Here is a 14,491-nt window from a genome sequence, read left to right as displayed (position 1 = left end):
AGTGAGTCAGTATAAAGTTCATAATGAAACAGTGTCTACTTAGACTTAGATACCCTCCTCACCTACTTCCTATTATAGTTCTAGACTTAGATACCCTCCTCACCTACTTCCTATTACAGTTCTGTCACTCACTCCAAAACTAACCTCATCAAAGCAAGGACTGCAAAAGCTGAATAAGGGCAAGAGACTAGCATACTTTAACTATGACTCTTGAGTCACTATCAGGCTACCCCATCAGCTGGCGCCCTAATCAGGGAGTCCTGAGATTCCTAAACAGACATGATGGGCCTAGACCTCGAATAAACCCCTCCCTCCATTGTTACCAGTCATTTATATCAGGAACAACACAATAGATCCCTTTGTGGGCCCCCATAGGACCTTGCCCTCAACGTGGATCAACAATGGTAGAGAATGTTCCATCCTCCTAGGGAAGGCTGGGCAATATACTCTAGGCTACACCTGAGGAAGATGGGTCGATATTGGGGCAGCTTGGAACGTTCCTACTTATGACCACAGAATGTGAGGTCAGATGTATAGGGATGCTGTGGTCACATAGGCTCCTAAGCTGAATATGGGCCCCAGATGACATCAAATCAATGGGGTTTACAATCAACAATATACACCTTTCCCATATTAAGTAGCTACTCTCTTCCCTGATCCAGCTTTCTGGTCCTTCTTCCTGCCATGACATCATCTCCCCAGACAATAATTAGGATCCATCTGCATATCAGGTTTCAGGTTCAGGCAAAAAACAAAACAAACAAATGAAAAAACCAAACACTGGTATAGCTACAGACCCTTTGGAATATAGCTAAAACATGCCAACTAGCTATCTAGAAAACGGAGACCCCACCCCCCAACTCTTCATCTGAACTATTCCAGCCTTTAGGTCCATGATTGGTAAACAATTTGTTTGGCTTTGTATGTTAACTCTCTTGTCAACCACCAGGTTACAGATGCTAGCATGATGCCGACCAAACCTCCCTGGACAGACAACCCCACCAATGTGTCCTGGAGCTCTGCTTCCCCAGGGCCCTTCCCCACTAGGGAAAGAGAGAGACAGGCTGGGAGTGTAGATCAACCTGTCAATGTCCATGTTCAGTGAGGAAGCAATTAAAGAAGTCAGACCTTCAACTTTCTGTATGCCACAATGACCTTGGGTCCATACTCCCAGAGGGTTAAAGAATTGGAAAGCTATCAAGGGAGGGGATGGGATACAGAGTTCTGGTGGTGGAAATTGTGTGGAGTGTACCCCTCTTATCCTATGGTTTTTGTCAGTGTTTCCTTTTTATAAATAAATTTTTTTTAAAAAATAGCCTCCAGGAATAGTGGATTTGTTGTGCCAGCACCTAGCCCCAGCAATAACCCTTGAGGCCAAAAAAAAAAAAAAAAGATGAAATTAATCAATAAAAAAGAAATCAAAACCTCAAAAAGGTTAAATGACATCACAATTGACTATAATCATTCTGAAAACACTTCAACTCAAAACTATATATGCCATCCTGTTTGTGCAACTTGTATCATGGTTAAGTTGAGCTCCTGTGTCATATTATGAGTTGTCTCATTTGGGGCTTGAGATAGCTATGTGGGTAAAAGGCATGCCTTACTCTTTACTGGATTAAAAAGTCTCACTAATTTTCTATGTCATAAACACAGGAAAACTGATTACATATAACTCCATACAAATTTACATCTGAATAAAAAGGAAAAATAATAAAATAAGCCTAAAGCAACAAATACGGAACTATAAAACAGAATAAGTAACTGTAAACACTGTACAAAATTTATAAAAGATAAATATTTGATTTTAATTTCAGGAAGCCCCTTAAGTATACCTTAAAAATTAGTATAAGGGCCTTTTATCCTAGGCAACATAAACCAGGGGTGGGGAGTCTTTTCTTCTGCCAAAGGCTACTTGGATATTTATATAATTCTAATGTCATATGAAATTATCAATGCTGATATGAAAGAAGCTCCTAGATTTATTGAATTTCAAGTCCTGCCTACAGTTGCCTTGGCAGGGTCAGACCAAATGACATACAACCCATAGGCTGGACATTCCCCACCCTTTACATAAACACGAAAGTGGTCAGTTAACTATCTACCTATAGAAAGACTTGGATAAACACATTAATACTGACATTCCTATATTCCTCATCAGAACATATCATAGGTCATCAAACTCCTTTAATTATTACTAGGTGACCAAGTGCAATTTCAACATGCTCTGACAACTGTGTAAAAAGTCCAAGAAAGGTCAGAACTAATCTTCACTTATTGATTTTTTAGTTTTTAAATTATCTTTATTTATTTTATTTATCTTTTATTATTTATTTATAGGGGCAGCCAGAAATAGAGAGGGAAAGGGGGATGGAGAGGGAGAGACGGGACACCTGTAGCACTGCTTCACCACTCACAAAGCTTTCTCTCCTGCAGATGAAGTCAGGAGCTTAAACCTGGGTCCTCGCACATTGTTAACACCTGCACTCAAGCAAGTGTGCCACCACCTGGCCCTGAATTTTGGAATTTTATGTTGAAGTGACCTAAACAGGGCTCCTGAGTTTCAGTTATTATGCTGAACCACAACATAAAAGGATTTTTTTTTTTTAAGATAGGACAGAGAGAAATTGAGAGGGGACAGGGAAGGGAGAGAGAGAGAAAGAGAAAGATAGAGTGATGTCTGGTTCATTCTCCTCCTGTCCTCATTAATAAAATCTTTCGAAAAAAAGTTATGAGATGTTTGTGAAATGACTAACATCCAATATTTAATCTGTAGAATGACTTGAAATATATTTTCGTAAGTAAGGGGCCAGGTGGTGGTGCATTAAAGCACACATGTCACAATGCTCAAGGACGCGGGTACAAGCTTCTGATGCCCACTTGTAGGGGCGAAGCTTCATAAGCAGTGAAGTGGTGCAATAGGTGTCTTTCTCCCCTCTATCGACCCCTTTCCCTCTCAGATTTTCTCTATCTCTATCAGATAAATGAAATATAAAGATAAAAGAATATTTTTTTAAAAAAGCATTAGTAGTAGATGTGTTATAAACTCTGGTGTACAGAACTTTTACTGAATATTTAAAAAATAAATAGATTCATTTATGGGTATGAGAATAAAAACATATTCTCTTATGGGGGCAAATGATGTATTTTTCCTTTTTCTAAATTAAAAGCAAAATTAGAGGTTGACAGGATACTTTACCTGGGAGAGCTCCTGCTTTGCAATGTGCAAAACCCAGGTTTGAAGCCGTGGTACACCACACAGGAATACCATAGCACTCAAAGAAGCTTCAGTGTTGTGTGTTCTCTCTCACTCTCAATCTTGCTACCTGAAAAAGTTGACCCACAGCAGTAAATCCCCTGTGATGACAAATAATAAGTAAATAAAAATAAAATTTAAGTAAAACATTTGAGAAGTCTCATAATGGAATGCTGCAAAGTATTACTGTACTTTGATCTCACAGCAGCCTATGACACGGTCTGGCACTGTGGTCTCCTGGTCAAGATCTCAAGATGCCTGCCTCCATGGTTGGCCAACACTCTATCGTTTCCTCTCCAAAACAGAAGATTCCAGGTACATCTGGGTGACAAGTCTAGCAGATGGAGACTTGTCTCAAGTGGCCTCCCCAAGGGCTCTGTTCTGGCTCCTACGCTATTTAATATTTACATCAATGACCTCCCAGAAACTTCTTCAAGGAAGTTCATCTACGCCGATGACATCTGCTGTGCAACTCAGGCATCCAAGTTCGACATCCTCGAGGAAACACTCACGAAAGACATGTCTCTGATATCTGATTACTGTAAAAAATGGCGACTAATTCCTAGCACTGCTAAAACGGTATCATCTGTTTTCCATCTACACCATGCCTCGGCCTCGCGTGAGCTTAATGTGCAGCTTGGCAATACGAGAATCCGGCATGAAGCCCAGCCAGTCTATCTTGGCGTTACTCTCGATCACACTCTGTCATTTTACAAACATCTCGTAAAAACTACAGCAAAGGTGGGCGCGAGGAATCAGATCATTGCAAGACTGGCCAGCTCCTCATGGGGCACGAGCGCTTCCACACTACGATCATCATCTCTGGCATTATGCTATTCCACTGCAGAATACTGTGCCCCAGTATGGTTCCGTAGCCCCCATGTCCACTTGGTCGATTCCAAATTATATTCCTCCATGAGGATAATTTCTGGAACCATCCGTTCCACCCCGGTTCCATGGCTGCCAGTTCTTAGCAACATCGCCCCGCCAGATATTCGTCGGGATGCGGCATCATCTAAGTTCATTTCCCACGTCTACGCTCGACCGGACCTGCCAATATACGTGGATATCTTCGCCCACCCTGTTCAACGCTTGACGTCTCGTCACCCAATCTGGTCCCCTACGCCTACACTGAACTTCTCTGTTCCAGTCTCTTGGAAACAGAGTTGGCAGTCAGCTGAGGTAAAGAACAAACACCTCATCACAGACCCCTGCAAGCATCAACCCGGCTTTGACCTAGCACGTTATGATTGGGCCCTCCTCAATCGCTATCGAATAGGCCATGGCCGGTGTGCCGCTATGTTCCATCGCTGGGGAGCCAGAGATGACCCGAACTGCCCCTGCGGCTCCAGACAGACTATGACCCACATAGTCAACGACTGCCACCTCTCCAGATTCAAAGGAGGTCTCGAAACTTTACATCAGGCTCAACCTGATGCTGTTGACTGGCTACGGAAGAAGGGCAAATGCTAGAAGAAGAAGAACTGTACTATAATTATCAATACTATGTAAACACCAATATCTTACATCTTGCTTCAAAGTGAAAAGGAAAAATAGCATCTGAGTGAAAAAACTACTAAAGAATCCAGTAACTGTCAACCTATGTGAGAGACAGTTCAGAGAAGTGATGACTGGCAGGAGAAGAGGAAGAATGAACAGACTATAGAAAACAAAATCCTCCCATCCATCTTGACTTTCTTTACCAGAGGGCAAGGCAGTAAATGCAAACAGCTCTGGGGACCACTGCCATTGATATCCTTTATCTAGAAGACACATGCAGAACCAGAGCAGAGAGTTTGCAAAATCACACAATATAAAATGGCAGTTTGAGAAGGAAGACACTTTAGAGAAAAGAGGATATGGTATTCTGCAAACTCTGCTGTCAGTTATGTCAACACACAGCAAAGAACTTCCACATTCTTAATTATGCAAGTACTACCATACATCTAAGAGGCTTCTATAATCAAATATTGGGAGTCTAATGCTCTGCCACATGCCAGATTGTACTAAACCCCTAGAATAGGCAGGGTTGGCAGCAACCACCTGGGATGTTTCTAAAATGTTAGGAATGTAAATGAAGTAGAATGAATTCCTAGAATGAAGTAATAAATGCACTTCCATATGTCTTGTGGATAGAATGATGACTTCTATTCTTTCAGTATATTCCAAACCAACTCAGTGTTGCTGATAGGAAAAGGAGAGCTTAGTCCATTGATTGAGCTAAAAACCATCATAAGCTAAAAATAGCAGCTGAAAATTATTTAAATATAACTAACCTATTCAATAAAAACCTTAATCCAAACTGTGCATGGAATACCTAGCCTTCAATTAGGCAAAATCGCCTCACACAAAGCATATTTTATAATAAAGTATTGACTATGTCACATAACTTAAAACTGAAACACAGAATGACTGTGTACTGGTTCTCACTATGAACATACATAGCTGGAAATACATTGGGCTTTTTGCTGAATCCACTGTGCTTTTGTACTATCATAATGTAAATGATTGTATGCTGAATCATTAAGCCAGGGCCTTTATGTATTAAGAAGGTTTTTCATCTATGTAGCCCCACCATTACACTTCTCTTGAACAAATATTAGAGTTAAGTGAACAAAATGTTTAAGACTCAAAGTGAATAAGTAAAGGAAAAAGGTACAGAGATTCTAATCTGTAATCTTTCTTAACACTAAATTAGGAGGTCAGTGGTATACCTGGTTGAGTACACGTGTTGCAATGTGCAAGGATCCAGGCTTGAGGACCTTGGTCCCCACCTGGAGGGGGAAAGCTTTGCAGGTGTTGAAACAGTGCTGCAAGTTTCTTTCTTTCTCTCTCCCTCTCTATCTCCCCTACCCTCTCAATTTCTGACTGTTTCTACCCAATAAACAAAGATAACAATAAATAAATAAATAAATAAGGAACATGATTAAAAGGGATGTACTGGGGAAGGGGGTCTTGATGAACTTGTGTCAACAACCATACTGTATACCATTAAGCTCTAAGTAAATGGAAATAAAGAAAAAAAATCAAAATACACACTCATATACTCTTGACTTAAAAAAAAGGGGGGGTGGAGGACATATTGACTTACCTGAAAAATATTTGTCTTATCTTCAAATAAACTGGCACAATATTTATAGTCAGCATAAGCCCAGAATTTGGAAGGATCATAAGCTCTAAATGCTCCAGAAATACTAGGCTGGCCACAGTTCCAGGTCAGAAACTCTTCAAGTGTAGCTTCTACATAACTACAGGTCGTTTCAAATTGAGGAACTACAATGAAACAAAAACCAACTCTAAATGTATACTGAACACATTTAGAAATATTTCATGTTTTCAAATATTTTCAAGAGACAGTTTGAACTAAAAATTTTAACTATTATTTAACATAAAAGTTAATTTTATACTTGCTATGTAATCACAGAGACATTTACAATATTCACACTGTTCATGATTAAATATGTAAATGAAACATGCCTTTAACATTAAAGATTAAAGACACCCTTGTGTTGGACAGAGAATTCACTGGATAGTGGATGTGCCCTGCTAAGTGTGTGACCAAGGTCTGAACCCCAGCACAACAGGTGAGAAATGTCATGCTACTAGAACTTTTATTTCTGTGGTGTTCTCTCAATTTCTCCCACCCTATGAGTGAAAAACTTGCCTGGGAGCAGTGAAACTGCACATATGAGTTTCTGGTTCTGAAAAAGATAATAGAAAAAAATAAAGCTCCCACTAACCGAGTCAGCTATCCACTGGCTATATTTGTTTATCTAAATTTTTGCCACCAGGCTTACAGCAGCTCAATGTCTACACAGTGACTATCATTTTTGGCAGCCAAATCTTTTCAGTTAAGAGACAGAGAGACTATACTAGTTTTTTTTGTTTGTTTTTTTCTGAGCCTGACATCTGATATACAGATGGACTCAAGTTATTATCTGGAGAGATGATGTCATGGCTGGAAAAAGGATTAGGAAGTTGGATCAGGAGAGAGTACCTCCCAAAGATGGAAAAAGTGTATAAATATTGTTGACTGTAAACTCCATCGGTTTGATCTGGGGCCCATATTCAGCTTAGCCCTTTGGAATGTAACTAAAACAGTCCTACTAGCTATCTACAAAACAGACACACCCAAATCTTCATCTTCAATATTCCAGCCTTTAGGTTCATGATTAGTCAACAACGCCCGGTTATAAATATGCATATGCTAGAAGGATACGGTTCTTAATAGCTGCATAGTATTCCATTGTGTATATATACCACAGCTTTCTCAGCCACTCATCTGTTGTTGGGCACCTGGGTTGCTTCCAGGTTTTAGCTATTATGAATTGTGCTGCTATGAACATAGGTGTACACATATCTTTTTGGTTGCATATTATGGAGACCTGGGAGTATATCCCTAGGAGAGGAATTACTGGGTCATATGGAAAGTCTATATCTAGCCTTGTGAGAATTCTCCAGACTGCTCTCCACGGAGGTTAGACCAATTAAAATTCCCACCAGCAGTTCAGAAGGGTTCCTTTGTCCCCACAGCTTCTCCAGCATTTGTTGCTGCTGTCCTTTATGATGTATGCAAAAAAAAACCACCAAAAACTAGTATAGCCACAGGCCCTTTGGAATGTAACTAAAATATGCCTACTAGCTATCTACAAAATTGACCCCCCCCAACTCTTCATCTGAACTACTCCAGCCTTTAGGTTCATGATTAGTCAGAAACTTGTTTGGTTTTATATGTTAACTCTCTCATCAGCCACCAGGTTCCAGATGCTAGCAGGATGCCAACCAAACTTCCCTGGACAGACAACCCCACCAATGTGTCCTGAAGCTTTGATTCCCCAGAACCCCACCCACTAGGGAAAGAGAGAGGCAGACTGGGAGTATAGATCGAATTGTCAATGCCCATGTTCAGCAGGGAAGCAATTACAGAAGCTAGACCTTCTATCTTCTGCACCCCACGATGACCTTGGGTCCATACTCCCACAGGGTTAAAGAATAGGAAAGCTATCAAGGGAAGGGATGGGATAAGGAGATCTGGTGGTGGGAACTGTGTGGAGTTGTACACTTCTTACCCTATGGTTTTGTCAATGTTTCCATTTTATAAATAAAAAATTAAAAAAAAAAAAAAGAAAGACACCTGCATACCTGCTTCACCTCCAGGATCGAACTGAGACCCCTAAGCCGGTCCTTGCGCTTCACGCCACGTGTGCTTAACCTGCTACACTATCGCCTGACGTCGCTGACACCATTCTGACCTCCAAGGGCAGACAACCACCTCACCAATGTGTCCTGGAACCTCACTTCCCCAAAGCCCTATATCACTAGGCAATGATAAAAACAGTCCAGGGGTATGGATAGACCTCTGGATATCCATATTCAGCAGAGAAGCAATTACAGAACCAGACCTTGCACCTACTGCACTCCATAAAGAATTTTAGTTCATACCCCCACAGGAATAAAGAATAGGAAAGCTTCTAATGGAGGGGGTGAGGTATGGAACTGTGTGGAACTGTACCTATCTTGACCTACAATCTTGTTAATCATTATTATATCACTAATAAAAAACAAAACAAAAAAAAAAGGGACTCGGTTCTCTCTTTTTAATAAACAAATTAATCTTGACTTCTCTGGACAGATGACCTCATCAATGTGTCCTGGAATTCCACCTCCTCAGAGTCCTATACCACCAGGGAAAAGATAGAGACAGGCTGGGGGTATGGATCAACCTATCAATGACCATGTCCAGAAAAGAAGCAATTACAGAAGACAGACCTCCACTTTCTGTACCCTATAAAGAATTTAGGTCAATATTCCCAGAGGGATAAAGAATATGGAAGCTTCTCACAGACTGTCTTTTTAATACATAGGCTGAGTTTTGATATGTTGACTCTCTCAAAAGCCTAGACCAGGAAGAACAGAAGCAACCAGTGGCACAGGTATATACAAGATGTTTGGTATTATACAGCAAATCCTAACAAAGGGACTTTTCAAAGTTAACTCAATTACCAAATAATGTGATGATAACAATAACTATCCATTGTCTTCTTGAACCCTAAGACAGCAGAAACCTCACATTTCCACTATAGAGCCTATATTCCCCCAATCCTGGATCCTTAGGGTGGGGCGCATTTTACTGCATGCTTCTCTCAATTCGTATCAAATAATATCACAACCTAGTCAACGCAATGAGTGCCACCCCAGTATGCTTCACTTCAGACTGTGTCCAGAGACGTCAGGTATGGAATGACAACCCTTCAGCTTCATAACTCAGGTGAGACCTTTCCTTTCATAGAATTCTCTAATTCCATTCCAGGTGGTTCACTTCCTAACAAAGTCCCAAAACCTAGATATAGACCAGGTCCCCTGAGATAGAGCATATGTTCACACGTATCCATAAACTAGGGCAAAATATATACCTAAAAACAAAAGTACACAATAGTCTGTGGTGAGTACCCCCTAACATTTCATCTGCACTATTCCAGCCTTTAGGTCCATGCTGGGCTAGTGTGGGGGTAATATATATCTGGATAATATACATGGGCTGCAGCTCCCTTCTGGCCACCATCAGTAAAAATTGTAGGAGCAGAGGGGATGTGATCTCAAGAGAAAAGTTTACGTACCAGTAAAGGCAAAAGAGGTAAAGAATCTGTCCATTTATTAGAAGGAAAATGATTATCTAATTGTCCTGGGAAACCCATTAAAGTTAAACCCATTAAAATGGGAGTGGTGGTGTAGAAGCCACTCTGTATCTGTGAGAGAAAAAGGAATAACAATTGAATCAGGTTCTTTCCTAAAACCTGTATTGTCCTGCCTCTTCCTTGACAGATCAAAGAAGCCAAAGCATCAGTTTTGGTAAGGAGTCTTGGAGCTCCCCCTACTGGAGTATGAAGCCATTCAAGAACACCATGACTCTGGTATATAGCCCCCACCATGGTAGGGGAGGAGTTAAAAGATCAAAAGGTTTACAGGAGAGGAGGGGGAGAACCTGTCCTGGAGAGCCTGATTAACCCTTTCTAGCACTAAGGAGCCTTCGGGGATTAATGCACATTTTGAGGAGGGCTATTTGATTCCTTTTAACAGATCAAACAGCAGTTGGAGGCAGCTAGTGGGGAGATAAAGATATTGCCTAAGCCAATTTAAATTTCTGAGAAAGCTTTGTAAAGAAGCAAGAGTGAGATTAGAAGGAAAAGTAACACAAGGTTTTAAGGGATGAATCTGCATTAGAGAAATCTCTGAGCGTAAGAAAGATATTGGGGGAATAAATTGTACTTTCTCAGGAGCTACATTAAGGCCATTTTACTTTAAGGTGGGGATAAGAAAATCACTTAGGGCAAAGAGATCTGTATCTAATTTTCCCCATATTAAGATGTCATCCATATAATGAAAAACCTTAAGGCCCTTATGAATATATGGGAAAAGGGCAGCTTTAACAGCCTCTTCACAAATAGTGGGACTACTGGCCATGCCCTGGGGCAGTACCACCCATTCAAATCTATCGGAAGGGCTGGCGTTATTAATAGAAGGAACAGAGAAATCAAAACGTTTACAATCTTGTGGGTGCAAGAGAATAGAAAATACAAATAGAAAAAACTATCTTGAATATCTATAGCAATTATTGGAATTCCCGTAGGAATTGCAGAAGCGAGAGGCAAACCCCTTTGGGGGGAGCCCCAAACCTGCATGGTTTTATTAACCACACGGTCTTGGAGGAGGCGCCATTTTCCCATGCATTTTTTAATCACAAAAACAGGGGTGTTAAACAGGCTCCGGGAATGATGAATATGTCCCAAGGATAACTGTTCTTGGAAAAGTTCCTTTAAGATTTCTAGCTTCTCCCTAGGTAAAGGCCACTGCTCCAACCAGACAGGCTCGTTAGAAAGCCAATCTAAACGAGGAGTTCTGTAACGAACAGTGGCAGTTACTACTGGAGGTGCTGGTTAGGTCTAGAAGTGTCACAGAGGTGAGAGCAACACCCTGCAGAAGTGGTGTCTGAGGACAATATTACCTCAAGAGATTACAGCAAATCTCTGCCTAATAAGTTGATGCTAATGTCGGCTACTAAAGGACAAAAACACTCGGTAGTGCCATCAAAGTCTTCCCACACAAGCGAATCTCGCATTAGGAAATCTTGTGTTAATCCTCTTACACCATGTAGGTGTGGTCCTGGAAGGAGTTCCCAACTTAGGGGAACCTCTGCTTGTCTTAAAATTGTCTTGTCTGCCCGTGTATCTATCAAGCATTTGAAAGGAATTTTATCAATATTTACTGTAATAGCAGGGTGTCCTGTTTCTAAAACAGGGGTGATCCACAAAATCTCTGGCTCTGAATCTACGCCATTCACTTGCTCCAGCTTGCTGTTTTTATGCTGGGAGCAACCACACACCACACGGTCCCCCTCCTGCTCACCCTCTGCTATTGTTAAATGGCATGGTGGGAGGAGCGATGGGTTGGGTCCCGGGCTGGCCTCTTGTTTACGGAACAGAGGCGCCGAGTGGGCAATCTGCTTGACTCCCTCTTGAAAGCGGGGCTGAGGGATGCCCTGTGCCTAGTTTAAATCCCTTAGATCTAAATTCGCCAGGAGCGTGCTATTCCTGTGAGTTTTAGAACGGCAGTCCCTTTTGAGATGATAGCCTCTCTGGCACTTGGGACAAAGCATCCAGGTCCTCTGGCTCCCTGACTGGAAGCGGGGTCGTGGTTTATTTTTTGAACATTGGTTACGCCAATATCCTTGGCGACCGCACTGAAAGCAAACCACCTTTTTTTATCTAGGGCAGCTGCAAAGGCCTGTGCCATAGTAGTTTCCTGATGAGAGCTTGATCCGATCTCCTGAGTCGCTATAATCCAGCTGTCTGGATGGTCATCTTTTAATGCAAGGCACGCTCAACGGAAGTCTGGTAGCATTCTGTTCCAGATTATGGATTTTAATAAAAGTCGGCAGGCGTCTGAGTCAGAAATTTTTCTTTCTAAACCTGATTGCACTCTAGTCATGAACTTAGCTAATGACTCATCTGGCTCCTGGCAGAGGGAGAGAATAGGAGCGGGATTTTCCCCCAGAGGTATTAGCATGTCCCAAACCTGCAAGGCAAAGAGGCGCACTTGGTCAAAGTAACCCGGTGGAAATCTGGACTCTGCTGTTGAATTCCAGTTCCCAAACGACCCATTCCCAACAGAGCCTCAAAATCCCACTCAGGATGATTCTGGCTATTTCTCCGGGATTGCTGTAAAGATTCATCTCTAAAAAATGCTTCCCATTGAAGGAAGAGTGGGCCTGGGAGCATAGTACGAGGTACGTCACACCAGTCTTGGGGAGTGTTAAGGTTCTGGAGAGGCCTTATAAGATAGATCTGGTCTATGGAGCATGAATTTCATCCTCTTTAATGACCTCACGAAGTTCCTTAAGATCTGTGAAGGAATACAGGTACCATGCAGGTCTCTGTCTATTGGAGGTAACGTTTACTGGGAATGTGTGGACTTGCTCTGGAGGAAAAACTCCATCACGAAGCCGGCAAAGGTATTCTGTGTCTGAAAGCAGCGTAGCAGCAGGGGGAGGAGCCACAGAAGTGGCAGTGGCAGCCGGAGACATGTCTGCCAAAAGGGAATCTCTGGGTGAAATGCAGAGGGCTTAGGGTGGGTCAGGATCGGGGCAGGTTTTGCTTTCTCTAGAAAGCATGTATGGTGCTGGGCAAGCAGAATGACCATCTCCTTTAAATCTTGGATCACAGCCTCAAGGTCCCTTATACTGGGGCTGATTCCCAAGTTAGAGTTGCCACTCTCTGCCGGGGAAGTCTTAGTGGGAACTTCCTCGGTCCTTTTAGGAGGGGGCCCTGCATATTTCCTGAAAGCTGCGATCATGGTCAAGAGGAACCAAGGTGTGGCCCAGAGCAAAATGTCCCAGAGACAGAGAAACTATCTAGCGAAAGGAGTAAAGGATTTGGGAATCCTCTTGATAAGGAGGAACGTTGCCCATGACAGAGGGGTCTCAGGAAAATAAGAGGGAGAAAAAGAACCACAGTACCTTGGTTAAACATGAGACTGCAGAGAGCCAAGCGGCTGTATACTCATCTGGGGTTGGGGCGCTTCATAAGTCTGCTGCTTGTGTGGAACCGAGAAGGGGGTAAGTCCCACGTTCGGGCGCCAGATGCTGGGCTAGCGTGGGGGGCCTCTTCCCAGGCATGTACTCTTTGGGTTGGAGAGAACTCAACCAGAGCCAGCCTGGACTGCTACTCACTCAGCGACGTAGCAGAGTCTTGAATTCGTGTCAAAATGGTAATGTCTTTATTGATCCGAGAGTGAAGGCTTTTATAGGTCGGAGCCGGAAGTGGCAAGTCGGCAAGTCGGAAATGGAAATGGCTATGAAAGGGGGTGGAGAAAAGCAAAAGTGGGCTGGGAAGATAGAAAATTCCTTAGCAACTCTTGCAAGGGTTTTAACTTGTGGGATTAATGTTACTCTGCAGGCGGGGAGAGTCTCAAGGTAGAAAGAAGATAGATCAAAGAAATGGAATGGGTGGGGATCTTTCAGGCAAAACAATAATTATGTAAATAGGCCATAGTATCAGGAATGCAGAGTGGAGCAGGGGGAGCTGGCTTAATGCCCAACAAGTCCATAATTGTTCAACAATTTGTTTGGCCTTGTATGTTAACTCTCTTTTCAGCCACCAGGTTCCAGATGCCAGCATGATGCCGACCAGACTTCATTGGACAGAAGACCCCACCAATGTGTCCTGGAGCTCCACTTCCCCAGACCCCCACCTTACTAGGGAAAGAGAGAGGCAGGCTGGGAGTATGGACCAACCATTCAACACCCATGTTCATCAGGGAAGCAATTACAGAAGCCAGACCTTCCACCTTCTACAACCCACAATCACCTTGGGTCCATACTCCAAGAGGGATAAAGAATGGGAAAGCTATCAGGGAAGGGGATAGGATATAGAGATCTGGTGGTGGAAATTGTGTGGAGTTGTACCCCTCCTATCCTATGGTTTTGTTAATGTCTCCTTTTTTAAATTAATTAATTAATTAATTATTTTTAAAAAATAATATGGAAGCTTCTAATGGATGGGGATGGGATATGGAAATCTAGTAGTGGGAACTGTATGAATTGTACCCCTCTTATCCCACAATTTTGTCAATCATTATTAAATCACTAAGATAAAAAAGAGCTAGACGCTATTACTAGTATTTATTATTTACTCATGTTTTTATCGGGAGACCCTTTAAAATTTAGTTGATTTTGTAGTA

The 14,491-nt window shown here is 42.2% G+C and overlaps 1 protein-coding gene across 1 annotated transcript in view; it reads right to left on the bottom strand.

Moving 5' to 3' along the window:
* The window catches only part of HSPBAP1 (HSPB1 associated protein 1), an 81,531-nt gene that overhangs the window by 34,701 nt on the left and 32,339 nt on the right, over positions 1–14,491 (bottom strand). The window contains exon 3 of the mRNA XM_016192576.2: positions 6,348–6,529. Coding sequence (XP_016048062.1) covers positions 6,348–6,529 — 182 coding nt within the window. The remainder of the gene's footprint in view (positions 1–6,347; positions 6,530–14,491) is intronic.

This window comes from Erinaceus europaeus, chromosome 9, assembly GCF_950295315.1.
Source record: "Erinaceus europaeus chromosome 9, mEriEur2.1, whole genome shotgun sequence".
Taxonomy (NCBI): Eukaryota; Metazoa; Chordata; class Mammalia; order Eulipotyphla; family Erinaceidae; genus Erinaceus; species Erinaceus europaeus.
The sequence above is the reverse complement of the archived record's forward strand: the minus strand, read 5'-3'. Positions and strand labels throughout refer to the sequence as shown.